Here is a 27,392-nt window from a genome sequence, read left to right as displayed (position 1 = left end):
TATTTTACTACCCACATACTATGGAGTTAGTAGCGTTGCTCTCCTATTACATTGTGAAGAAACTAATAGAAAATGGATGGGCATTTTTACCTTTGGCTATTAAGTAAGCTGTGTTCAAAAAGTAAAAACCCAAAGTGGATTTGACGCATTGCCTTACTAGCACACTCTGAACAGAACTGTATTATTCTGGTTACAGTCTTCCCTACCACTCTTGGGAAAACTTTAAAATTATTGTTTATTTAAAGCTGCTTGTATGAAACAAGTAAAAGGCATGCAGAGAAACAGTATTTTAGCCAATTACAGTTCCTGCACAGCATCTGCACTATTCAGCACTATCGTATTTCATATGCTTTGTACTGTGCTTCCTTACAGTAAACAGAGCCAGTGCTTACCCTGTCCTCAGAAGACCTCAAGAAAGCATTTTAACTGCTTATTCAAGCAACGTCAACAAGAGACTGGATTGTTTATGCAGCTGGTAAGTAGCGGTGGGTCTATCCACAGGGCCCACAGCGTGAGCAGGTCTCCTCAGCCTGCATAGGGCAATAGTCACTTTGCAGAACGTCTTCAGGTGCATTTTAACGTGAGATTGTTAAAATACCGTCTCAGGTGAGTGAGTTTTGTTTTTCCGCAAACAGCGAATACGGTGCTGCTGCAGCCAAGAGGGCTTCTGGGGTGTCACCCCGCCCTCACCCAAGATGGCGGCCTAGCTTCGGCGCCGGCCTCCCGGATCAAATATGGCTCCGGGGCGCAGCGCTGGTCTTTGGACTACAAGTCCCAGGAGCGAGCGGGCGCGGGTCAGCCGCCGCCCGTGCGGGGTAAGCGGCGGGCCGGCAGCGCGGCGGCGGCGGGCGGAGCTGGCGCTGCCCTGGGATGACCCCCTCTGGGGGCGCCGGGGCTGCGCGGAGCCGATAGCGGGGCCCCCCTGGGCCGGGCCCGTGCCCGGGCCCGCCGGGAGGTAAACGGCCGTGGGAGGGTCGGGATGGGGGGCGCCGGGCCTCGGCCGGGCCCAGCAGCCTCCTGGGCGCCGTCGTGCGGGGCAGCCGTGAGGGGCTGCGTGGCGGCAGCCGGCCCGCCTCTCCTCCGCGTCCCGGCGCTAGCGGAGGCCGAGGTGGCCTGTGCGGGGGCTCTCCGCGGCTGGCGTGGCCCCGGCGGCGTTGGGACTGCCCGCTGATGGACAACCCCAAATCTCAGCTGGGTGTAGAAGGACCGGGGAGCAGCTTGGCCGCCGCAGCAGAGCCCCCGGCCGGGCGGGGGAGGTCTGGTGGTGACTGGCAGTCACTTGTTTTAAATACCCGCCATTAACCAGAGCTGTGCCGCGGTGAACAAAACACAGGGCGGGAGTGGGGTTTTCCTTCGCCGGGTATAGGTGGTTGTGGGGAATTACTCGCCTGGGGTTGGGCTTTTAGGAAGGGAGTCTTTCTCAGCGCTTTTCCTTAAAACAGATGTTTCAGGAGGCCTTTGAAAAGGAGATGTGCTTTTTCCTCTAAGCTCCATCTTAAAGCTGTGGTGCCCTGGGGTGTGTTTTGCTTGTGCGTCTGTCGAGCTACTTCTGGTGCGTCGTGGTGGAAAGAGCTGTTTCAGGACAAGCTGGTTTTGCTGAAAGTTGTTATTTCGGCTTATTTGCTAGGCTGAATGGCAGCTAGGAGGCTCTCGCTTTAGTTCAAGTTCAGGCATACTGAGCTTTGATATCTTTTGTGAGCTCAAAATATGCTTTCTTATTTAAACAATGAGGAAGCTGAGACAGACTGATGTCACTCAGCCTTCCTTCCTGCATTTTTGTTGATACTCAGATTTTTTTTTTTCTGGAGAAAAAAAAAAGCCTCATTTTTATAGCTTTAATCACTAATCTGTGGTTTTCCCACCTGGAAAACAAATAAGACTACAAATTTACTCTCTAAGCTGGTGCCAGAGGTGGCATGAGAGTTAGTACTTCTGTTTCCTGTTCTTGTTGGCATTGTGGTTTGAGCCAAGTCAACAGCTTTTTAAAAAAGTTTCCAACTGTTTGAAGGAAAGTGGTTTTCTGATTCCTTTCAAATAGCCTTATTATAAAGTTAATGTAGCATGCAAAAATAACCTTTCGTAAAGGTCATTCCACTGAGCACTTGGAAAACCTGTTAGTTGAATTCAACAAGGCAGAAAATAAATTGTAAAAGTTATTCAGATGGATAGAGTTTGAAAATTAAATGGCATTTGTAAATCTGAAGGGGAAAAAAGATACAGATCGCTTTGCAAAGTCCCACTTTGCATATCATTTAGATAAAGGTTTAAATATCTTGTATGTATCTAAAAAGGTTGGAGTATCTTGTATGTGTTAACTTGAAAAGAAAGAATGTCTTGTAAGTCATGACTAGGGTGGCGTGCCTCCACAGTCTTTTACAGGTGGATGTAGTTGTGTGTAAGTAATGAAACCTGTGCTTGCTTTGGTAGACACTCCATGCTGCCCCGTCATGTGCAGAGGCTGGGCAGAGACTGGATTGCCCACTGGAATGGTTCTCAGATATTTGCCTCGAACAGCCCAGTTTCCAACTGTATGAGATGGGCTGGATACTATCCCTGGGCCTCGTTTCCGCTTCCTGTTCTAGCTGATTTCTCAGCAAACTGGAGGCTCCCTCCATTTTTTGGACCTTGGAGACAATTTCAGAACTCTAATTGGCAGCTTGATAACTTCGCACAAAGTTCTTGCTTTCACCTACCGAATCCCAGTATGAAATCTGAGGGAGAAGAACCACTGACAAAGAAGAGAAGACTCAGTGGCCAGCATGATACTTCAACTCCTGAAGAAGAAACAAATTTCTCTAATCAGAAGGAAGCATTATGCCTTTCTGTAGCACAGAATGAAGAAAAACATAGCAGGAAGAAAGGTAAAAGATGCTCTTTGCTCATTTTCCTTGTTTGTTTGTAATCCTATACACATCTAACAAGTTATAACCAATATTGCTTGCACCTTTTGAGTTGCTGTTTTTCTTGGCACCTCTCTCAAGAAAATATTTGTCTTTAAAATGTTACAGTTTTGTTATGCTGTTTAGTCTGTAAACTAAAATTTTGTGCTGTCAAACAGTCTGCCGGAACTAGGTTCGCTGTGCTTGGTGCTAGAACACAGTCAATTATGTGAATGCTTGCCCTTGCCCAGCTGGGGAGTGCTGAGCTTGGTTCAAACAACTCTCAGGTGTCTGTCACCAGATCAAGTCTGTTGTTAGCAAACGTGCTTATCCAGATAAATACAATAAGGGCAAAGACATCTACCCAACTCAGTAACAGACTTTTATGATGCTTGGAAGTGTCTGCTTCAGCTTATTACAGATATAATCTTCTATATAGCATCCAAATGTTTTACTGAGTATAGTGGATATTTACAGTTTTGTCTACTGTGAAACAGACAGAGGGACACAGTCAAAATTGGGCCCCTCTTGCATAAATCACTTCCTTAACAAAATAAACTGGAAGTTGTATGATGACTGAAAAGGGTGAGTGATGCTATCAGCATACCAAAGGGATTTTTGGACGCAAATATCCATAAGTTTTAGAAGCAGCGTACTCATCTTCAGGAGCTGAAGAAAGGGAGTTTGCTTTATACCTTTATTGCTGCGTCCTCTCTCAACCCCCAACCTAGCAAGTACATTTTGACATACCTTTATCTGAGAGTAGTTAGCATTGTGGTCCTTCCTAGTTATCTTTTGGTCATGTATTGTAAGGTGACAGTAATTAAAGATACCTCCTGAGGAGCAGTGCTGCCTCTCTCCCACTGTAGAAACAGTACTTAAAGCCTTACTGTATTCATTGCAAATACTAGGTGAAGTCTTGAATAGTGTAAGCACGGTGATGAAATTTACTACCCATATAGGGCAGATACAACAGCTATAGCTGCGGTCTGCCACTAGTTGATGGCACAGATAACCAGACCCTTGGCACACTCTCAGATGAGTTGGGACATAAAGGCTAAAAGGCATCTTTGTTCATGAGTTTTGTAAGTGGAGAAATACATATCTGAAAAATAATTGGACACATAATGATGGGCAGATATACTCTTACAAACTTTCATATAAATATACTAATTATGAAACTAGGAATGGCAGAAAGGCAAAATAAGCCTTTTCAGAAGTTCTTGGTAATTCTGAGGCTTATTAATTTTTTAATTTCTCAGCCTCACTGAGGGAAATCAGGTTCATTATCTGTTTTGGGACCCCTGTAATGGACTCTGTTGCAGCTTATGGCTGAGTTTGCCAGACCGTGCACAGGCTAGAGTTGAACCTCTGTTCTTAACCCTTTGTTAGTCATGGATAGAGAGATCAACAAGGTGCCAATATGCTGCTTTAAAGGGTGTGTCGCAGACTGACGTACCCCATCTCCACTGAGGTGGTAGTAGCAGAAAGTAGTGTAAGACTGGCAACAGACTGGCTTTGGCTTACCAGTTTGCCAGCCTTTCTACAACGAGCAGGGGGGTGTAGTCAGACTGCAGCAATCTCGGAATGTGACAGTTTCCTAATTTCAAAACAGTTTGAAATCCAGGGTGTACAATGGTTTTGTGTTGTGGGTTTTTTGGTTTTTTTACTCATGCTTATATAAAGTTCATCTTAAACAGAGGGTCTAAATCACTACTAACCAAATAAGCTTTTAGCATTGCTTAAGCAATTTGAAAGACAAATAGTTGTAGAATGATTTCTAAGAGCAGTAAAAAGCCATATGGTGTATTTCATAATTTTTCTTCTTCATGTGCTTTTAACAGGAACAGTCAAAAGACACTGGGAATATTTCTGTCAGCACAGTAGAACAATGAAAATCTTTGAAAATAAAGAAATCGACCAAAGCAATACAGAAAACGAGGCAAAATTTGATTTTACAGTCATGTCCTACAATATCCTCTCACAGAATTTGTTAGACGATAACTCCCACCTGTACAAACACTGCAGGCAACGCTTGTTGATCTGGACATACAGATTCCCCAACATCCTACAAGAAATCAAACAGCTGGATGCAGATGTGAGTAGAAAATGAGCATGTGGATATTTCTTAAGAACTGATAAACTACAGTAGCAAATTGCTGTTCTTTATTTTGATAGGTGGGCTGTCTAATGAATCCAACTGAGCTTGTAGTTATGTCATGCTTAACAGTAATTTTGATTTATGCGTATGTAATTAGTGTATTCTCTGTGCTCTGAATTTACAGCAAGGGCAAACTCTGCAGTACATATCGCTCATAGTTGCATTTTTTGTCCGTAACATCCTGGAATGGTCTTTTTGACATGACTTTGTTCTGTTGATAAACTGCAGTTTTTTTATAATTCCAAAACCTTCTTTCTTCAGATAAATCTTTCTCAGTCTGTGCCTAGAGCACACTTGAGTGCTGTAAATAAGGCATTGAACGTAAGAGCAGCTATACTTGTATAGGCCAAAGGTCCACCTAGTTTAGTGTCATGTTTGTAACAGTAGCTTGTGATAGATGCTTAGAGTAGGAGAACAGGGCACCTTTCTCCAGGATAGTCTCAGCTTCTGGGACTGTACAGTTTAGGAAGCTCTGGAGCAGGAGGCTCTCTCTTTAATTGTCTTATAAGTTACTTAGTGCAAAGGATGTGCAAGATTGAATAGTTGGTCACTATTCGCAAACACTTAATCTTGTACACCAGGCTCTTGTGAAGGAAAACCAGCATGTGTGCACACAGGAGGGTCAAATTAAGGCAGCCACCAGGACTGGTATTTTCTAACTTCCAGGTGTGTGACTTTGGCTTCATATTTGTTTAGGTAGTAGTTACACCAAGCATCTGTATATTCAGTGAATTAAAAGTCCTTTTCTAAAATCTGGCGGCTAATCCTTCAGAGCTATTTGTTAGACCAGGTAATGGAGAACTTATAATCATGTTTGAATCCTTTATTTGGAAGGCAGCCTCAAATGTTTTATTTTTTTGATTGTATGAGGACTGATGAGACTGCTATGTGGATCTCCACTTTCTTGAGATTAATATTCAAGGCTGAAAGGTGCAGGTGTTAATAGCATTCATGTGAGACTGATCCAAAAGTATTCCTCTCAGGTGTTCATTTCTCTCTTCACCTGGTATTCCGCACCATTTGACTTGAGAACAACCTTGCTGTTCTCTACTGAGACTTAACTTTGAACTTCTGCTTATACTGGGGTCTGAAAAAATACCTTACTGTGGTGTTGGTTGTGGGGGGGTTTTGTTTGGTTTTGAGGATACTTACCACTTATTGTTAATCTTAATCAGGAAGTCAAGTCACTAAACTTTTTGCTTCGGTCATTGTTCAGGCTGATAAAAGTTTGGTGATAGAATCCAACCTGTTCATGTCAGTATTGAAAAAATCATAGTAGTTGTATTGGGGAAGCCACAGAAAAACTGCCTTGTACCGTTTGAAAAATGTACTTATGTTAGTATGTAGCCAGGAAGCTGGGGATTAAAGTTCCCTTCAAGCTTTTCCTTTCCTCCTAATAAATTTCTACATACTGTATATATATATCTTTACAGTGAGATACACTAGTGGGCTTTGTGGGTGGAGCATTGGGCAGAGGGACTCTGGTGAGGATCTGCCTGGTGCTATTAGTAGTAACAGACAATTCTCCAGGATGGAAGGGTTGGAGCCAAAGCCAGCCCCTCTAGCAAAGAGCAGTTCAGTTCAGGGTACTTGCTAAGTCTGCCAAGCCACGCAGTGCAGCACCACGTTAAAGAGGTGATGCCTTGTATTGCATGCATTGAGTCATGATGAGCAGCTGCTCGCCCTAGTTAGGTGCAGGTGCTCTTTGTGCAGATAAATTTCTTGCTAAAGGACATCAACTTTTAAGTGATTCATTGCTTTGAACTGTGACCTTAAAGTGAAGCAGACACACCAGAATATTGCTTGAGATTTGGCTCTCCTTTGAGAGCTTGAATGAGCTAGTGTCAGCTGGGTAAGTGGAGTCTGTTGTTGCAGTTCAGCAAGCAGTGCTAACTTGTTTTCTACCGACACTTCAGGAACAGAGTCCCAAGGTGGTTGTAAATCTGTGTGCTACTGCAGTGTGCAGGGAGAAGGCTGCAAGATGCTCAGAACTCTTAATGGAGTATTTTGAGGTTGATCTTTGGTTCAGGCAGTTATAAAATGGAAGCTTGTTGTCTGCTCTGTAGTTAATGAAAAGTGTGCCCTTGGCCTCTTCATCCCACTGCACTGGCATTTAGCCTTCCCCTAAACTTATGAGAATATATTACCAGGTCACTATTTTTGAATAAATTTAATTTCACATATGAAAAATGTCTGTCTGTTTGAGAAAGGGTGGGAGGAATTGAGACCCTTTTCACAAACTTAAGGAGCATTTTTTACACGAGAGTGAATCCTTTTGTGGGATTATGGAGGCAAAAAGCCTCTGAATGTGGCCAACAGAGAGATGATGCAATAATATTTTGATGTACTTACTAATATCTTTTAATTGTAAACTTTTGTTTTAGGTACTCTGTTTACAAGAAGTCCAAGAAGATCACTATAGAACAGAGATCAAGTCAAGTTTGGAATCCCTGGGTATGATGAAACTTTTATGACCAATACATTGTCTTCTCCCCTGCTCCCGTACTATTTGCCTAAAAAAACTCTCTTAGATAATAGAATCAAGGCTCCTGCCATCTCATGCAACAATGTTGTCTACCCCCTTTTATAAATTCATCCAGTGCTCTCTTGAAACTACCTTTAGTGTTTCCTACCACTGTTCCTGTTGGATAGCTTTTCTAGGGTATCTTTTTCTGACTTGAAACCTTCCAAATATCATCACTAAATTTCATCCCTAGTCAGTTTATATTCATTAGTTTTTATACTAGTACTGTCATTCAGCCTGAATAGCACTGTCTTATCACTCTCCCGTGTGAATTTATGGAACAAATATGTTGTTAGGGCTGTGATTCCATGGTAGTTTAAAATGATTTAAATCTTTTCTGCCCTACACCTCCTTGCAGTCCCAGGGCCCTGCATCCTTCCTGGTGCCAGGAGGAGCCAGTTCAAGGAGCAGCACTGGACTGATACTACTTTCTTTCTTTGTTAGTTGGAGGTAGTCTAGCTCTCGGAACTGAGTGTAGAGAAGAGAGAGTAATGGCAGTACTGATTTAAATCCACTTGAAATGTGAAACAGCACTGTAAGGCCAGACTCCTGTGGGCAGCTGAGCTTCTTGCTGCTATACACGAGGATCTGGAGCTCACTGAAGCTCTTGCTCTTCCCCTCCCTATCTCCCAGATGCATGCCCTGCCCTTTGTCCTGGGCTAGTTCTGGCACTCACTAGACCTTTACCCTGGAGAAGTCCACCAGTCCAGCAGAATACTATCCAGACTTATTTTCTTTTCCTGGATTAGTTTTCTCTTGGCTTACTGAGTTAACTTACTAAGTGCCAGAACAAGTGCTGGGAGCACATGGCCTGGAGCTGGGAGAGAGGAGTGGGAATCCCCTGTTCCAGCACTGGTGTAACCTTGGAGGTCAGCTCACTCGGTGGAACTGTTTCATGAATTCATAGGGCATGGGCTGGGCAGAGAAGCATTTTAAAATGGCAAAAGCTAGATATTGTTTCAAGATCATTAGGGTTTTTTTACATAGAAAAGGTCTCATTAAAATATGCATTTCACCTCTACATAAAATGAAGAACTTGGCAAATTACTATTTTCAGGTGGACTTGCTGAACTCCAATACTGTCATTGAGTAAGTGTCTCGGTTTCCCTGTTGAAAGCTTGTCACTTGCTGCTAACTGGATAATTACATAATTGTGTAAATATGTTTGAGACCTTTGTTCTAGGAGTCATTTTAGACAGTGATTCATGACTTATAGTGATTATTGCTTTTGATTGGAATGCTTCACTGGTATTATTCCTAAACCATTGTGGTAACATCCAGAAAAAAAACTTCAATAGTCAAGTCTACTTTTATGTGACTTGTGGGGGTGTTTTTGATGTTTTGGTCTGGGTTTTTTTTTCCCCATGAGGAGAGAAGAACATGCCTGGTATCTTAAAGTATGTAGATACTTACACATGACAAGAGGTATTAGACCAAGTTTCCTGTAGTATCTAAACTGAAGCTAGACAGGACAGAAGGACTCTTGTGTTCACTTTTCTATGTGAACTTCAGAGTCTTTGGTACTTCAGACTGGGTGTTGACTGTCATGTGTGAGAAGTAGTGTGAGGTTTTTCTAATTTAAAAAATAATATTTATACAATGGTATTTTACAGTTTTAATTGCCTTTCTTGCAGGGTATCACTGTGAGTATAAAATGAGGACAGGGAGAAAACCCGATGGCTGTGCTATTTGCTTCAAAACTTCCAAATTTAGCCTGATCTCATCAAACCCCGTGGAATTTTTTCGCCGTGATATTCCACTCTTGGACAGGGACAACGTTGGACTGGTGTTGCTTTTGCAGCCTAGATTTCACTGTAAAACTAATGCTGCAATCTGTATAGCCAATACACATCTGCTGTATAACCCAAGGCGAGGGGACATCAAACTGACCCAACTTGCAATGCTCCTGGCAGAGATTGCTAATGTTGCCCCTCAGAAGGATGGTACCTTCTGTCCAATTATCATATGCGGTGACTTCAATTCTGTTCCTGGTTCTCCACTGTACAGATTTATAAAGGAGGGGAAGTTAAATTATGAAGGACTTGCTATAGGGAAGGTAGGCTATGCTTTTCACTTGTCACCAAAAAAAAAAGGTTAATGCTGATTAAAGAGAAATATTTGAGTGGTGCTAGTGTGCCATAGCTGGCTTGTGATTATTTGCATTGTGGTACCAATCTCAGTGCCTTTTATGCAGTCTGCAAAGCGAAAGTTACTGTGGAGTTACTAAAATAAGCTTGGGTATATTAGTTGTGCCTTACAGAATATTGTCTCTGCTTCTAGCACTCTGAAATTAAAAACTTGCAAACGAATTAATTGTTCTTGAAAGGTAGTTATCCAAAGGGTGATATTATCACTTTAAGTGTCCCAGTCTTTAAGTAGGATAAAATAACTACTTAATCAAATACCTACTGCGTACTGTGTTGAAAGATGACTCTTATTTTAGATAAACTTTGAATTACAGTGGCTAGACTAATTGTAAAAGCAAAAATGCAATTAGATGCTGAATCTAAAGTGTTTTAGGTTAGATAGTTTTTGTTGTAAGCTCTTGTATGTAGCTGTTGGATGTGTCAAATGCTAGTTAATAAAAACTAACCGGGGTATGAACAATGAGAAAACATGAAAAAATAGCCCCACTGGTGTTTGTTGCTAGTGGGTAGTTGTTTCAAGCCCCACTTTGACTTGCTTCCAGAAGAATAAGCATCATGAAGATAAAGTAAGTGTCTGCTAGGGAGCTGTATATATTCAGTCCTGGTCTGCTGCTAAAAGTGTTCTTGGTAGTCTTAGATCTCGTGGCACTAAGCTGAGAGACTATCTTGAAAAATGGGGTACCTGCAAAAAACTCGGTAAGAGTAAACAAAGGGGTTGTACCATCAGGGATGTTGTTATTTTTACAGAGATTTTCCAAGTCATTATAAAAGAGTCATTCTAGGGGGCTGGGTTGTGGATTTTTTTTGCCTAAAACTTTAAACTTTACTAAAAATGTCCACTCATTTCAATATTTTTTTAATCAGATTTCTGATTTAAAAAAATCTCATGTTGTCTTTCTTAGGTCTCTGGACAAGAACAGTTTCCAAGGGGACAAAGAATCTTACCTATTCCAATTTGGCCAAAAAAATTGGGTATTTCTCAAAACTGTGTATATGAAATAAAACAGCAACAAAAAGAAGAAAATGCAGGTCAGTTTCTAGGGTGATGAATTTTGTGATCCTTTGAAAATATCATTCAGGTAGCACCAAAAAAACAGATGATCTGTTCTAGTGGGGGGAAAAACAGTGAGTCTCGAGCTTGCAAAACTTCCTTGTTGGGATCATTAGAGTATAAAGTTATTTGTTCACATAAACATTTGCCAGTTTGAATCTCTGGAAGATAATGGTTAGAAATTGCCATTCAGGAGCTGGTGCGTAACACTTAAACTATTGCGTTTGCATCATGAAAGCCAGTTATGCTGTAACTGGGAAAAGAGAGATGGAGGAATGCAGCACATTTATATACCATGAACCTACATTCTGCTCCAGTGTTTTATGTATTATAGTACAAGCACTTTATGGAACAAGTGGGAAAAGCAAGTGATTCCTTGCTGAGTATTATTACATCTTTTATCCACCATTTTTTCTTTGACAGAAAAAACAATTTTAAAGGAATGGGACATAACATGAAAGAGTCTTTGGAGGGGATCTTACTAATGGAACAGAAGAATTTAATCCAGCTTTGTGAATTGTATCTTGCTGCAAAAAATAAGTGTACTTAAAGATTTTTTTCTGTAGCTGTTCAATATTAGTCTTGCCTAAATCCTATTTTTAAATGTAAATTGAATGTATTTTTATTTTTGCAGGAGAAAAATTGGAAGCAGCAAAAGTGGACAACACTCAGGAGATTGTAATAGCATCTGAAAAGTATGTGTTGGGGGAAAAAATGGAAGTCCTTGACTGGTTCCTAGTTTTGGGGGTTTTTTTTGTTTTTAGACCAAACTTGTATCTGATTCCAGATGTGGATACAAGATGCTTGTCCAACCCAGTCTGCCCATCTGGCAAAAAAATCATCTTCCATTTAAACGTGAAAAGGCTGATCAGACAGCAAACAAATAGAACTGGAAATAATGGAGTGTGTATTCTTGCAGGAACTTGCAGATACTATTTCAGAATGCAGAGGTGAGGTGCCAGTGCTGTTTAGAGGGTACTTCTGTCTGCTTAAGAATGCTTTTGACATTTTTTGTCACTTCTTGACATAAACGGGACATTTTTTTGTATAGTGACATTGTAGGAAGCTGTGAACTTCAGTCCAGTTGCAGAAACTATGTTCTTGAAAGGGGGGAAAAAAATCACCAAAAACTCCAGTGTTGTCAAGGTGCTTAAGTGTTGGCACTTCTCTCTCTTTACTGTTTTTAACATACCAGTTTATGGATGCTAATAAAATCCTATCATACAATGTGAAAATGGGATAAAGGTGGGAAAAGAACTGGAAGGATCATAAAATCTTCCTTTTCAAGAGTTCTGTGAGAGAATTTAAGTTCTCAGAGTCCCAGAAACTTGGAGTATTAGGAATTTGGTAGTACAACTCTTACTTGGATCAAAACATTTGCTTGTTAAAGTGAAGGAGGAAGCCACTACTGGACTGCTGAGAAGGAAAATGTAACAGCTTTTTGAAAGCAAGAATACATTTGTGTTTACCAGCTGCTAAAGGCATGTAAAGTAAGGCATAGATGGAGGAAATTGCCCTGTGTATGTGTGTTGTCAGGCTCCAAGTCAGCTATTTATTACCAGAAATGAGATCTTGGTATCACTGCGGATAGTTATATTAAAATACTCTGTGATTCTTGATGATCAAAAAGCTAAATAATGGCATTTCTGAGGAAAGTAGCAGATAACAAGACAGGAAGCCCTATTTTACAGTGCAAATCCATAGTGTGCCATGTGTTGAACACTGCTTGCAGGGGTTTTTGCCTTGTCTTAAAAAGGGTGTTGTGTAACAAGCAGAAATTACTGCCCTTCTCTGTTGTACCAACTGGCATGTTTGTCAGTCTTTAAATCCAGGAGGTGACATGCTGATATTATTTATTTTCCTTTAATTGCTTGGCTTTTAACCAGAACACATTGCAGCTCAGGTTTAAAATGCAGCTGTGCAAGGTGAGGTGGGTACAGCTGAGGGATGGATGATTTGCAGAGCTGATGGGAGCAAACGGCTGGGAGGGCGACAGGAGTTCTTTTGCTGAAAGGTGCAGTGTTGCAGTTTGCTTTCACGATTGAAAAAACAGGGAAGATAAGATGGGCTGAACTGAAAAGGAACAGACTGACAGATTATGGGGAGAGACAAAATGGGAGCCAGAGTGGAGCAAAGATTAGGCGTATCCTAACTTGAAAACACTTAGCTTTAGTTTAGGGGAGGAAAAAAACCTAAAAATCTTTGTTTCTCTATATGCTGAAGGGTTTGGTTAGATGAGTTCAGAGTTTGCTGCTGTCATAGAGCTGCTTTCATGGACACTTCTACCCATGTGTCAGGGAGAGATTGCTGAATGAGGACACGTGTGAAATCTTACAAAGTGTAGATGGAGGTGAAAGCTAGCTATATTTGAAGTGTTAGTTAAGCCAGTTTTTATAGGCTCTTGGGTGTCTTCCTTTTACTTGAAAAAGCTGCCTGCGTTTTGCTGTCAGAGGTTTAGGCACTAACAAAAGGTTATGGGATTAATTGCATGAGAGAAATGCTAATTTGCATATCCAGGGACTATTTAGTATTTCTTCATTGCGTATTCCTTCTAGGAAAGACAAGAAAATAAAATTATATTCTTTGATTCCTGTTTAGGTTGTCTTCAAAATTGCAACACCATTTTAAATTGTCTTCAGTCTATTCTCATTACTTTCCTGAAACTGGGATACCAGAAGTAACAACTTGTCACTCCCGAAGTGCTGTCACTGTGGATTATATTTTCTATTCTGCAGCAAACGATGATACTGCTGCCCAGCCAGGTAAAGAAACCATCTTTTAATTACCTTTCACAAATGCTCAATGGGAACATTTGGATGCTGTTCTAAGGGAAATGTAGTAATAATTTAGTACCTCAGAGGTTCGTGGTAGTGCTTTGAATGTCAGCTTTTCTCTAAGAAACGTGGCCGGCCTGGTCGACTCATTGCAGTTGGACACAGGGCAAACTTTTTCACCTAACTGAACGTTCCTGTAGTTGCCATCTCAGCATGCAGACAAGAGCTGAGGCTAGAGAAAAGCAGCTGATGTAAGTAGCACCTGAGCAATACTGCTGCCAGTAACTCAGGCAGGACCTACAACAAAGTAGTATTTCCAATCATCTGATCAACAAAATGGTGATCGACAGTCTATGATGTGCATTAAATCTGATAAATGAACTGTTTCTTAGAAAGCTACTTTTTCAGATAGTCTTGATAGAATGTCTGTCAAGTAAATGACCTCTGTGGCCTTTCCTCTGAGACCTGTCCTGTGCACATGCCCAGTTGTCACTCCTCGATTGCAGTTGCAGCTAAAACTCACCAGATGGTGCGAGAGAGACGTAGTACCTCTGCGGGTGTATTTCTTCATGGGTAACACCACAATGCTATCCTTTACTGCCTTTATGCTCTTGCCGTGGGTATTTCTGAGCAGTGTGCTTTCCATGTCATCGTTAGTTCTCTATGTCATTGTCAAAGATCATTGCCCAGTGTAGTGCTATCAGATAAACGGCTCTGCAGAACTTGGAACAAAGAAACCTGGATTCCACTCCTGTTTCCACTGTAGTTTGCAACTGATTTTTTACAAATTAATGTTGTTTTCAGCATGTGAAATGAAAATACCACCTTCATCTCTCATACCTTGAGACTAGATTGTTAAAATTCATTGAGTCAATCCACAAAAGTCTCATTTGTCATAATGTGCACAGTAAATGCTGTCTTAGTGTAAAATATCAAATACAAACGCTTCACAATACAGAAATAAAAGCTTTGACTGAAAAACTAGGATACGAGAAGTATCCAAATGACATCCAAATGCTGTGTGACTTAACGGAGTCAGATTTCAGAGTGCATCCCTGTGCAAAATTTAATCCTAATTCACCTGCTGATATCTTTTGTTGCACCATTATTGTCCTAGCAGAGCTGTAGCACTTTTTTCTTTCTGCACTTGTTTTCCAAATAGATTCTTCACCCCACATCAGAGTACAGAATGGGACCAAACTTGAAGTAGTTTAAACTGGTGTAGTTTCTATTCATTAGTTCTTAGAAAGTAAATAGTCTGGACTTTCAGTTTTCTGATGACCTGGGCCGCTGTATTAAAAGTTATTAAAGTCTGAACAAGTGAGTTTGAAATGTGGTCTAGGGTAACCAAACACTTTTTTTTTTTCCAGTTAAAGGGTGGGTTGTTTTGGGTTGGTTTTTTTTTTTTAAGCTTTCGTGCTTTAGTGTCATGCTTAGCTAAGCATTTCATTTGGTATTCAGGATTTGCTGTGAAAGCAGGGTTCAGTATCTACCCAAGTTGTGCAGGATCTGATTTTGCTGGTTCCAGAGTGCTGTGAGCTGACATTAATCACCGCATGCAGACCAAGCTCTCTGAGCAACAAGCTGTTCCTTTGTAGACATGCAGGTGCTGTGCCAAATGATAAACTTGGTGCAAGAGCTGGGCAGATGTCTGTTCTAGAGCTACCAAGACATCTTTCCAGTAAAAAAGCGGTTCTTCTGAGCAGCAGTAAAGAGCTGCTGGGTTGTTAGAGGACTGGAAAGCTGGCAGATGGCAGAGGAATGAAGGTGTTCAACTGAGGAGTTTAACGGATGCTGGATAATCTTTTAAAATATGCCTGCTGGTAAGCCAGCACCAGGTTTGGCCAGGGAGCTTTGAAATTGCTGATCACTTTCATACAGAAAATATTTTTGTCAAAGTTAAAGCTGCTGTTTGTGCTGGTCCTGAAAGCACTCAGGCTGCTTACTATCATCTCTAAGCTCTGAAAGCAGTAGCTAGGGTTGCCGAACAGTCATCTTGCTCAAGAAGTCTAAAAGCTTGACACTTCACAGAAGGATCTCATTCTCACTGGATTGTCCTTGAGTTGGTAAAAACTTGTTACTCTTTGCTGATGATGGTTCTCTGTTTTTTTTAATGACACAAATATTTTAAGTGTAGTGTAATGACAGCACAGCTGTGAGTCATCTTCCCCTCTGCCATGAGCAAAATATGGTTTCCTCTGTGGTGGATTTTTTTTTTTTAGGTGATTAGAAAATAGGTAGTGGGAAATAATGGAGGAAGATCCCTTTCTGATGATGAAGGGGTAGGAAGGGAAATGCCAGAAGGCTTTCATCCTTATTAGCAAGAGTTCCTGTATGACTTGCCTGTTGGAGAACTGCATGCTTGAGGATGCAGAAATAAAATGTTATCTGAACCAGTAACTCTCAAAAGATCCTTAATTTTGCAAGCGTCAGCTCTGTTTGGTGATGGTGCTGTGCTAGAGTATAAGAATGGATTGTGTGAGGCTTTTTCAGAGGAGTTACAATGAACAAATAAATCCATTTCCTTTTTGACATCAACTTAACCCTCTGCAAAATGTGGAGGTGTAGTGTCTGAGTACTTTGAGCTCTACCAATTATAAGTCTTACTGTGTGTGTAGTAGTAAACAAGAATTTCCAAACCGCCTTATTGGTAATTTTGCATGGAACAATGATGACTTCAGATTATTTCTGCCATACTGTTCTTTTCTTTCTGTGTATATATGAATGTGTGATTTGAACTTTTGGGGTTTTTTTAGCCCACAGTGATGAATGTTCCCCCCCCCTTTTTTTTTTTAACCAGGAGCAGAAGATTCTTTTCATGGAGGTCTGAAACTTCTTGGCAGGCTGGCACTTCTAACAGAGAAAGATCTTTGGACTGTTAATGGTCTTCCCAATGAAAATAACTCTTCTGACCACCTGCCATTGCTAGCAGAGTTTAGGCTTATTGAACGGTAATATCCAAAGGACTTTTTGTGTAGGTAGTTACTTCACCTTCTTTCTTCATGTGATTATTACTATTTTTTTAAAGGTTAATTCAAGCACTGCTGGTCCGGTTTAAATAAGTTTTGCCTGCATGCTGATTTGTTAGTGTTCTGTAAAGTAGACTTTTTAAAGAGACTTTTTTTTAAACATTTAAATTACTTTATGCAGTCTTTAAGGCAAAAAGAAAAGATTTTACATTAGCTTCCTCTTTGATAATGGAAAACATCTGTGCCAGTCTCAAAATGGCATTATTTTTCATGGAGATGCTATAAATGGTTTTTATTGTAAATCATAGTAAAACTGATTATTCTGAGAACGGTGTGCTTCTTCAAACACAGGGGAGTGTGTGTGTGTGTCACATCTTATAATGAGCTGAAAATAGTTTTACTACAAAGATGCTCTGTAGGCACAGCTATCTAAATACTTCTGCAAAGGAATTTCCTCAGTTACCTAGAGCGCAGTCAGTGCACAGGTTGCAAGACTGGACTTCCAAAGGAAAAAGATAGCTTTGCAGTAAGGCAAATAAGTTCTAAAAATTTACTACTTAAGCTTTTAGAAGTTTAAATATAGAAAAGCTTAAATATAGGGAGCAGTCACTGGAGTATTTTATAAAATATTTGAAATAAAACCAAGTTTAATGAGCATGCAATCTTATGGGAAACTTAGCAGATCAATTATAGGAAGAAAAAAAAAATCAGTCCTTGACATCTTGAGGCTTCATGTATCTTAACTTGGGGAAGTTGCAGTTTTTCCATTAGTTATAAAAATGTCAAGTTGTATATTTCAATGACAGCTCCTGAGGTATTAAATGATCAATATATTTATACTCATAATGCACTTATAAACATTCTTACAAATATGATTTACAAAATAAAAAAACAGACCACCTGGATAGCTGGGGGGCTGGAAACAAGTCTTGTAACTCAGTCAAGCTATCTATAGGTATATGTGTAAAACTGACTTAAAAGTAACAGAGAATTGTCTTTCAGTGTAGTGCTGGAAAACCTGAACCTGTGTTCCTGAAAACACATTCACATGTCCTTGTCTCCCAGAAACACTTGCTTGCTCCTCTCCAACTGAATTTTCATCTGGGTTTCCTTTTCCTGACCGTAGAATTTACAGCTGTCATTACTTTGTGCTTTGAGAATAATACAGGAAGTCCAGTGGTGGTAATAGCAGTTGAACTGAAAAAGTACCTCAGTGTTACATTGAAAAGTATGCCTACTTAGAACAACATTCGGCTTAACTTGCCTGGAACATGGAAGGGGGCTGTTCTTTCTTTCTTTCTACACAGAGCAGCACCTATCTGGGCCAGGCCAAACACCTAGTTATTTACAGTGCTAATTTAAGAGCAAATGCTTTGGACTTGCCAGTCAGTGATTTTAATATTTGGCTTATATTCAAATATTGTATGTTACTGTGAGACTTTTTGAAATGGCCAAATTCTTCAAGGTAGAAAAGATGGTCTTCTGAAAAACATACCCCACTTCCCTGGTTACCACCTGAAATGATTAAGGCAGTAAGATGCACTGGCCCAAGGTTACTGCTGAAGCTGCTTGACATGATGCAGTCATGCTGCTCCTTCAAGGGTGTTTATTGTTCTGTAACAATGTATTTTCAGGATTTACATACATACTTCAGTTTCTCTTTTTGTACAAAAAACCCACTAATGGTTAGCTATGGGGTAGATTTAAAAGTTTTATGTCCAGTGATTTCTTTGTTAAATACCTACCTTATTTATTATTCTACAATCTTAAAATGTGCTTCAGTTGGTTCCCATTTGTTGTGTCTTGACTCTGGCACTGACTTAGACATTTTCTGGAATAGAAACCTTGACCAGACAAAAAACCCCTAAGTCATTTAAAAAAAAAAAGACTACCATGATACTTTTATTGAAGTTTCATGCTGGGCATAAACATACAAGTGATCAAAAAAAAAACCAGAGTCATGCATCTCTTCTACACTATTTGACCACTTTGCATAAGTTAGAAAAACAGTCACTAGAACCACACTGAAGACAAATGCCATCATAAGCTGAACTTCAAAACTAGAACCAAAAGCAATGTCACACACCTCTACAGCATTAAAAAGTTTCAGTATAAGTCAACTTTTGCTGGACAATGGTTAAAAACTCTGTACCAGCCACTATTATTTGAGTTGAAGTAAACCATAGTTTCACAGAAAAAAAAAACTTGCAACATAACAGATAACCTTGTGCTCTAGGATACAGCTGATCAAGGTGAGTTTTTCACATCATTTTATCCATAAGAAATTTAAGGGATACATGAAAAAAAAAAAATCAGTCACAAGACACTGAGCAGCACAAAGTTTAAAACAAACTCTGCAGCTGATATCAAATTACACAAGACTTTCTACTAAAAGAGTATTTCCCCTCTCTTCATCTTTACCCCTGAACAAAAAACCAAAACCACCACACTATTGTGAACACAGGAGTGGAAAAGTTTTCTAGAAAAGAGGGATGGGAAAGGCCTCCCTATAATTGATAATCTTGTATAAAGTATAATACATTTGAAAAGTCTTATTTCTAGACCTTCTGAAGTCTGATTAGCAGAAAGCCTTTTACTGTTTGTAGAAGGTTGCTGGGTCTCAGTGTTGTCTTCCTGTCCTAGGTAGGTGAGATTCATTAACTTTTTTGAGCAATGAGGTCTGTACACAAGCAATCATTTCCTTCTGTATCCACTCAGTTGCTGGCTGATACAGGTGTTCTAGGAGCTTAAATCATTCAATCTGAGTACACATTATGATCACTGTGTTACAATGTCCTGTCTTCATCAAGACCCCAAAAAAGTAATTGCCCAGGAGGAGGTACAAGGCCCACGGCAGTATCATCTGTAAGCACAGCACAAAGGGTAGAGCCTGGACTTGTACAATAATCCAGTTTCTATTTAGGCACCTAATGAAATATTTTCAGGAATGCAGCACTCAAATGCTTCCAGAGAACTTCACTAATGCAAACAGTGGACCCCAATGAAAGTCTTACCACATCACTTGAGAACGCTGCCATCCATCACTGGTCTTTAGCTAAGTCTTAGAACAAAAGGACTGAGTAGGGAGGAAGCAGACAAGCTTGATTTTGAGCTATATTTCAGATGTACAATTTAATTTATTGCTGTATTGGAACAATTTCAAGCTTTCTTATTCAGGTCTAAGTCATCATTACTACAAGACATACAGGAAAAACTCCCTACAGCAGCATGGCAGAAGGTTGACTGCAGTCTGTGATGTCCGATCTTAATATAAGATGTCAAGGCATCACCATCTGAGGCTGCTCAGCTTTTCAAAGGCAAGGTTCAAAGTTACACACGAGTGTTGAAAGAAAAGCATATAGACTCAGGTTCGCAATTCTGACATGTTTTTTCTGTTATTCCAGGAACACACAGGAGAAGTGAACTGACTAGTAGGTGAACACTTGTATCTACAAAACAGCAATCTCTACATTTTGTGCTTCAGCAGTGTAGTCCAGAAAGCCTAAAAGCTTGTGACAAAGTATAAAAAATTATGAAACTTTAAAAATTCATTATTAATCAATCATCATCATAAAAAAACCCAAACCCTCATATTTTGCCTAATAAGATGTCAGTGTTTAAGAATATACTTGCATATTACTATTACTTAACATCTTTCAGCAACATGCACAAAATAATACTACAGATGGCAGTAAAACATCCAGTGCTGTTTTAATACTACCAGAAATGCTGGGAAACAGTACAAATTAGTTACAAAACAATAATAGAGAGTTTTGCATATCTGTTTAGTGAGGTAATGTTGATACTTTAAAAACTCACGCCACTTCTGCACTGCTTGTTTTTATTGCTGAATTAAATATTAATACTGAATATGATTTTTTTTTTAACTGCACTGCACCCCAGCACATCTTAACATAAGAACATAATTGCTTACTCATCCCAATGCTACTACCCAGCACAATGCCCAAATTCAATTAATACTTGTATAGGGAAATTGTATTTGAAGAAACTCTCACACCACTGGAGTCACCTGCTACATGACAGAGGGGGAAAAAAAGAAATCTCATATCCTGGCAAACATAATTTTAGGTTCTCTTCACTGATGCCTTTTCTATCAATTGAAATAAATACTGCCACCAAAAAAAATTTCCCCTGTTCTATTTTCTAGGTAAAACTTTTATTGTAAGAGTCCACAAGTTAATAAATAGTCCCATTCCTTTTTTCCTTCCAACGGAGTGCAGGTAAAGTGCAGCAGGAAGCACCAGGGAAGCCCTCTGTCCGGTGTATGGCTTTGTTAGATGCGGAGCTGGTAGCCTACCTCATTGAGCGTCGCCAGGTCTCCTTTCTTGTCCACCACCGCAGGCCTGTGAGCAAAGAAGGGAAGAGGGCACTGCTCACCAGCAATCCCACACTTCTGTGCAGGAGCAAAAAGAGCAGTTGTCAAATCAGGAACGGTTTGCTTCAAAATAGGAGTGACTAGACTTTTCTCATCACAAGCATGATCCTGCTGAATTTGTCACATGAACTAGTGTGAGGTACTGGCATGGGTTGCCTCTGAAGCCGAGCACCAGCGAAGAACTACTCATCCCATCCAGGGGTCCATGATGTGCGCCTGGGAACGCCACTCCCTCCGACTTGAGGCCTACATGAGTACCTAGGACTAGACACATCCTGCCCATGATCTACCCCAGAGCAGGACTCTGGCTTTTAGAATAAAGTGGAAATGCTGAAAGCAGTCAAGGCCTCTCACGTGGCCACAGCACGTTGTCTCTCTGAACCTGTCCCTTCTTCTTCACGAGGTCTGTGTGGAGGGCTAGAGCCCCCCAAACAGAAAACACTGGCTGAACTCCCTTCAGTCTCCAGGCATCTTATATTCTGACACAGTCCAGCCATCCACTTGAGTAATCACACGTACACTGTGTATGCTGTTAGGTCATTTAAGTATATCAACTACCTGAACCAAATGAAATCTTGAGACTGAGCAATCAGTCTCCCCATTTAGCAAGCAATGGAAAACCTGCTGCAACAAAGTTGTCAAACCAAAACAACCTGGGTGATTTACAGTCTATGGCAGTATCAAATCTTAGAGCTTATTGAAGGCTCCTAGCTATTTTCAGATTAAGCCATATGTCTGCTTTTCTAAAGAAAAACATTGTCTAAAATAGACATTTCTCCTAGTAGACTCCACAGCATGTCCGCTTCCCTGCAAAAACTCAGCTAAAGCCCAAGTAGTACAACATGAAGGTGGTAATAGCTCCAGTGCTTTCCTACAGCTCCTCAGACCTGCTTTCCAGCTCTCGTACTTATTCTTTGCTCACTGGGCAGCAGATGTGACCCGTGAGTTTGCACACGCAAGGCTGACACTTACCTCCTCGTTGCACACTGCCTGTTCCAGCCAAAGCTGCTCCGGGCAGCCAGCACGGCCACGGGAGAGGCAGCATGCAGGCTGTCAGGCCAGGGAAACCCTTGCCCTCCCCGTGGCACCCTGCTGGATGGGTGCACCAATCTAAAAGCTGTACTGCTGCAGCCCAAAGAGGTGGGGATGTATAGCTTACATGTATACACACATGTGGCAGAGCCTCAGAAATATTTTTGAATTCTTTGATTCACTTATTTTTAAGAGCAGAGCTGCTAACACCAGATCTCTGCTGAGAATTTGACAGCATTTGAGATCTAGGGACACTGCTGTGGACAACTAATGCTCTTCTGCCTACTCACACATTGAATGCAACCTGTTTTTTTGCCACCTATCCAAGCACCTCTATTAATAACCCCATCATCCTCTTTGCAGTACCACCCTGCACCTCATGTTTGTCTCAGTTTGTAAGTACTTCACAGAAGTGAAGGAGTCTTCACTGGTCTCTGTCACTTGCAGGAAGGGATCACGCATGAAGAAAGCATTGTAAGATAGTTTGGATTTTTCCACTTTATTCCTTCAGAGCGGATGGGATTTTATTAGCCAGGAAACAAGTTACAAGCTGCATCCCTCAGAGCTCACATCAAAGTCGCAGACCAGGAAGAGATGCGTTTTATGTTCCAAAGTATCCTTCCTTCCTCCCTCAAATTTAGGGATCTTCTTCCCTTCCTACAGTTTTCTCCCTCCCTCCAATTAAAGCCAGAATATGGTTTTAATTAAAGCACACCTAGATGGTTCTACCTTCTCTGATTATTATCCAAGAGAGATGGAGAGTCACTGCACACCCATGACAACATGCCCATTTCCACTCCATGGTAATTCTCTAGTTTGTAGCTACAAACGGACTGTTCTCCGTAAGGTTTCTCTTCAGGGTTTTAGGAAAAGGCAAGGATTTGTTGGAACAGAGGCACTGCAGCTCCTATTCTCCTTGGATGGCAAGTGTCCTGACATCGAACATCTCCTGTGAAGCAAGGGACCTCTGCTGTATCAGATCACACCTCCTGTCTGAAGTGCCGTGATGATGAGCACCTGAATAAGCTGTGCACACTATTCATGAGTTGTCTGCATTGGCTCCGCCTGATTTTGCACATCTTAATATAATCCTGCCCCCTTGCACATCCTAATGTAATGGGCTAACAGAATTTTCCTTTCAGCAGCTAAATGAGGCCAGAAGCACACAAGGCCAGTGTTGCTATGACACTCACCAAGCATGCATGTGTTAAGCCTCAGTATGAAATTAAAAGGAAATAGATCTGGTGAACTGACATGTAGGAGCAGAGATTGCTTCAGGCTGCTGCATGACGCTCCCTTCCAAACTCGTATCAACACTCCCAAACCCCTCCAGCTCCAAGCACTTCTAATGAGGATGAAGCACTGCGTTGCCTGTTTCAGCACAGTTGCTTGCAATTTACTGCACCCTCCTGGTTTGGGACTTTAGAGGATGGACAAGTAGACACAGTAAAGCTTTACCTTACCAGACCGATTCACACCACTCCACATCCTCTCTATTCATCCCATCTGCTGGCCACCCTTAGCAGGATCACACCAGCTGTGGTCTAAGAGCACATGGACTGTTACATAGCTCCGCTAATGAGCTGCAATGTGAGTACATGCCAGTCTCCTAGCCAGGCACATACTGCTCACTGCACTGCCCCCCGTGTGCTGCAACTCACCCCATCTGCCTTGTAGCTGTACTTCCACGCTAAACACTATTGTGGGCTTGCTAGCGGCCACCACTGGCATGTACCTAACAAACTAGTAAGGAGCCAGGATGAGAAGTTAAAAGGGCTGATGCATTAAAATCCACTTCTGCCCTTAAGCACCGCTTCAGCCTTTGTGCTTCAGAAACAATCCAGCAAAGATCTTCCAGTTCACATATTTTTCACTGGGATTTCTCCCAGCAGACCCGTATAATTTTATTGTTGACAAAAACCAGGCTGTAGTAACAGCTTGTCATCAGCAGGTGAAGCCTCTCAAATGAATGTGTTATTCAGCCCCTGCCAGCTCACACTAGAGCAAAACACTTCTCTCCCCCTCCCCTGCAAGCTCTAAAAAGCTGTAATTACAGCATGTAAGAGAACCACAAAGAAACAAAACAGTGTTGATAAGCACAGCCATTCTTTAGCTAGGATTTCAGCCTAAAGCCTAGCAAGCCTGAAAGTTTTTCCTCTTCTGTGCATAACACAAAGGCCTCGCACAGCAACTACATTCTCAAAAATCCATCAATGTGTGGAAGAAAATACCTAATTTCCCCTCTTGTATTTCTCAGCCCACATTAACATGCTGCTATGTGTCATTCAGCTCATCCCTGATGAGGGGATGCCATTCCCCCTTCGGATCTTGGAGACCTCCCGTTGCAGCAACCAGCAGATCAGTTTTGGAAACGAACGGGGTTTATCACCAGCAGGGAACTCCCTACAGCAGTACAGTCCTCTGCAGCATCACTCCCACTGGGGCGAAAGGCAGAGTCAGCCTTTGAGCCACCAGCACCGCTGCACAAAAGCATCATTTTAACACCAGGAACTCAGTTGTTCTCCCTGGCATCACTTTTCTAACAGAGAGCAGCCTCCTGGGTCTGTTCAAGGGCCCTGGACCTGCCAAAATCTCCTTCACTCCTTTTGCTTCCAAGTGTGCTGGCCTGGCTTGCAAGGGGGCTGTGCAGAACCCGTGGGGTTATCATGCAGCCACAAAGCACGTGCTGCAAGAGCTCCCACCCGCTCAGAGACGCTTCAACGCCTCCCGCCAAAGCAGAGATGAAGGTCTCACGTGGAGTCCGCTCTCAGTCTCCTGCTCCCCACATCACGCCATAGCTGGGTCCTGGATCTTGTAGCACAGTGACCATGGGTTTATTTTAGAATAACATACAATTTGCTCTAGATACAGAGCAACACAGCAGAACCACCAAGCAAGTAACAGATGCTGAAGCCACTGCAAGGCCACCAGTACTTCACTTGTCTTTCTGCCCTGGAAAAGCAAAGCTGCCAAGGAGAAACCAGCCACTGCAGAACAGCCACATGCCCAGCAGCCCTCTCGGGAAAACAGCCCAACTGGCGAGTCTCCAAGCCCAGCGAGACTCACTCTTCTCTCCAGACATACGTGATCCACTCCAGCATTTACAGAAACGCTATCAAAACCCAAAGACAAAACCATCCCTCAAAGCAAATCCAGGAGGTGAAGAAGCCTGCAGTAGCAAAGCCCATTACAACTATAATTATCCATGCACTAAACAAGGAGCTCTCAGTGATGAAGCCCCAAAGTACAGCATCGTGGACTGAGCGTGAATTCACATGTAAAAATAAAAGCCTGCTGTGAAATCATCTGCTGCTAAAGTATCTTGAAGTTATCTTTAGAAGGTTAGTCTAACATCTTTGTTAGCTGCTTTAAAATAAATAAATAAGTGCTGAGACAGTAGTCTGGGAGCCTATTTAAAAAGCAATGATCATAAATATGTGACTAATCTGGGTTACGTATAGGCTTTCACAGTTGTCAGCTTCCTGGCATGAAGCAACACAGCTAAAACTCAACTCTTCCACATCTAAGGTATGGGAGTCTGAATTGCCAGTGGCTGTAAAAGGCTTGCGATCTGAAAGCTCAGTTTTATCCATTTAGAGGTATTGCGTGTAGTTAGTCCATCCTTCCCCTGACAGTTAAAAACTATTAGCTACGATGCATGAGGGAAGTGGTCTGGGTTTTTTTAAGCCAATTAAAATAGAAGAATACAATTCAAGTGATGTTTCGGCTTTGGCAAGAAGAGAAAAGGTTTACTTTTCTCACCATCCCTGTAACTCGCAGAGTCCTCAGCAAAAAGCACCCCATCAGAACAGCTCCGTACAAAGGCTCATCATGGAGAATCCAATTTCTGTCTCAGTGACCATGACAGCAGAGCACCCCACCACTGACAGCAGATACATCCTCCTGTTTTTAATACCTATGCCTGAACACCTTTAGATGTGATCAAACTACTTTCCCTCCTGTACAGGTCCCCTGCGAGCCAGGCTAGGTTCATTTCTCCAGAAAGTGGACCGGATAAAGACTGAAAAAAAGAAAAGGAGAAACCCACACTTCCACTTTCACAGTCATCCAACACCCCAGAGGATTTAACCAAGCAAAGGCCATTGGGGCCTCCAAGGGCACCACACAGAAGGGCCACCAGGCAGCAGTAAGCACGGCAATGCTAGGACATCAACAGTACCAGTGGCTTTTGGAGCCTCTCAGGCAACCAAAATAATATGACATCACCCTCAACTTCTGACCCACCAGTGATGGCAGCAGGAATACTCACGATTTGTCTCTTCTGCATGCACGCCTCTGAGGGCTGGCTTGCCTTCGGCGAGGGGACAATGACTTACCCCGTGATCTCTCTTTCATCGGAGAATGGGCACTTGAGGGTTTCAGAATCTGTGAGAGAAGGGGGAGGGAAGGAAAAGGCATTCAATAAATGCAATGATTCACTGAAAATAAAAAATAAAAATAAAGGGCCTCATACAGTAGCAGGGATGGCACACAAAGAGCCTTCAGTCCCTTGGGGCTTATTCAACCCCAGCCCAGGTTAAGAGGAACCCAAAGCAGTTATGCGATAGCTGTTCAGTGGCCCCCTGCAAAAATTAGTTGGTGTCACCAATTCAGTTCCCAGCTAAATACTGAAAAAGAAGTCTCAACCACAGCTTTCTTCAGAGCTGGCAATAGCAAGGGATAAGAAAAACAGCTTTCAGCCTCAGCCGAAGCAAACTCATGCAGCAAAATCGCCCTCTCCAGCGGCAATCACGACCCAGGCTGGCAGTTCTAGTCTATGCGACAGTGGGACTTTTCAGTAGGTCTCCTGTCCATTTGTACACTCACCTGCATCCCCCAGGTCCTCCAACCTCAGAAGTCCATCAGCATGACACTCACTCCAGGCTATTTTTAAGACCTGATCCTCCAAAATCAGCCCCCTCACAATGGGAGTCCTCTGAATCAAGCAGCTCAAATTCTGAATTAACTCAAGGGAAGAGTCAGATGCAGGGCCTTCAGCCTTCAAGGGTTCAGGGCTACGGTCCTGGCCTCGAGGCACTTACAAGGACTGGACCCAATGTCACAGCTCAGCACACACACAGAGCTGGTCCCTCTATCAAAAACAAGTACTAAGTTCATTAAGTCATCCACCCATATGGACTTTGTCAACTAGAGCCTGCTTCAGCTATTTGCTCTCTAGGTGGTATTAAAAGTGCATGAATAGAGAAGACAGAGGAAAAAAAAGCTTCATTACATCTGTAATCAAGCACATGTGCTTAAGGTGACAGTATGGTACAAGTTGGTTCTCAAAACTCCTTGGCAGGGCAGGAGAGGTGGCAGCAGGATGTAAGGCTACGATGCCACTGGTGACACCTCAAGGTCAGGGCAAGGGGGCAGGTGCCTCAGCCAAGAAGGCACGTGGTTGCTACGTAAGAGCCATTCCTCAGCAGGGCAGGGGATGGGAACCCAGAATAACTTGG

At 41.9% G+C, this 27,392-nt stretch overlaps 3 protein-coding genes across 12 annotated transcripts in view; 1 reads left to right on the top strand and 2 right to left on the bottom strand.

Moving 5' to 3' along the window:
- Positions 1-550, bottom strand: part of RPS6KC1 (ribosomal protein S6 kinase C1) — a 96,856-nt gene extending 96,306 nt beyond the window's left edge. For all 4 annotated transcript variants that reach the window (XM_054822711.1, XM_054822712.1, XM_054822708.1 and 1 more), the window contains exon 1: positions 393-550. The gene's annotated coding sequence lies outside the window, so the exon portion shown is untranslated. The remainder of the gene's footprint in view (positions 1-392) is intronic.
- On the top strand, positions 453-16,831 carry ANGEL2 (angel homolog 2). 4 transcript variants are annotated; one of them, XM_054822722.1, is made up of 9 exons: positions 453-475; positions 2,428-2,861; positions 4,724-4,977; positions 7,425-7,494; positions 9,199-9,620; positions 10,614-10,740; positions 11,397-11,457; positions 13,361-13,524; positions 16,337-16,831. In XM_054822722.1, exons 2-9 carry the CDS (start codon positions 2,435-2,437, stop codon positions 16,489-16,491), a joined length of 1,680 nt encoding a protein of 559 aa, XP_054678697.1. In that variant the 5' UTR covers positions 453-475; positions 2,428-2,434; the 3' UTR covers positions 16,492-16,831. The 4 variants fall into 4 exon arrangements, 3 of the variants coding, with proteins under 3 accessions (XP_054678697.1, XP_054678696.1, XP_054678695.1); XM_054822721.1 differs by lacking the exon at positions 453-475 and adding an exon at positions 678-815; XR_008576700.1 differs by lacking the exons at positions 453-475; positions 16,337-16,831 and adding exons at positions 801-955; positions 11,550-11,712 and having other exon boundaries at positions 13,361-13,485.
- Positions 16,832-17,908: 1,077 nt separating this feature from the next.
- VASH2 (vasohibin 2) overlaps positions 17,909-27,392 on the bottom strand; it is a 36,433-nt gene continuing 26,949 nt past the window's right edge. For all 4 annotated transcript variants that reach the window (XM_054822726.1, XM_054822723.1, XM_054822724.1 and 1 more), the window contains 2 exons: positions 26,204-26,319; positions 17,909-20,869 (listed from right to left, as the gene is read on the bottom strand). In XM_054822726.1, coding sequence (XP_054678701.1) covers positions 20,800-20,869; positions 26,204-26,319 — 186 coding nt within the window. In that variant the 3' untranslated portion in view covers positions 17,909-20,799. The remainder of the gene's footprint in view (positions 20,870-26,203; positions 26,320-27,392) is intronic.

This window comes from Grus americana, chromosome 3 (genome assembly GCF_028858705.1).
Source record: "Grus americana isolate bGruAme1 chromosome 3, bGruAme1.mat, whole genome shotgun sequence".
Classification (NCBI taxonomy): Eukaryota; Metazoa; Chordata; class Aves; order Gruiformes; family Gruidae; genus Grus; species Grus americana.
Note: the sequence above shows the minus strand (reverse complement) of the source record. Positions and strands in the feature narration are given on the sequence as shown.

Bases quoted from the DNA above. Each gene is read 5' to 3' on its own strand.
- ANGEL2 (XM_054822722.1), top strand. From the start codon at position 2,435: ATGCTGCCCCGTCATGTGCAGAGGCTGGGCAGAGACTGGATTGCCCAC. The intron at 7,495-9,198 runs GTATGATGAAAC...CCTTTCTTGCAG, and splicing joins GTCAAGTTTGGAATCCCTGG to GGTATCACTGTGAGTATAAA. The intron at 10,741-11,396 runs GTCAGTTTCTAG...TTATTTTTGCAG, and splicing joins ACAAAAAGAAGAAAATGCAG to GAGAAAAATTGGAAGCAGCA.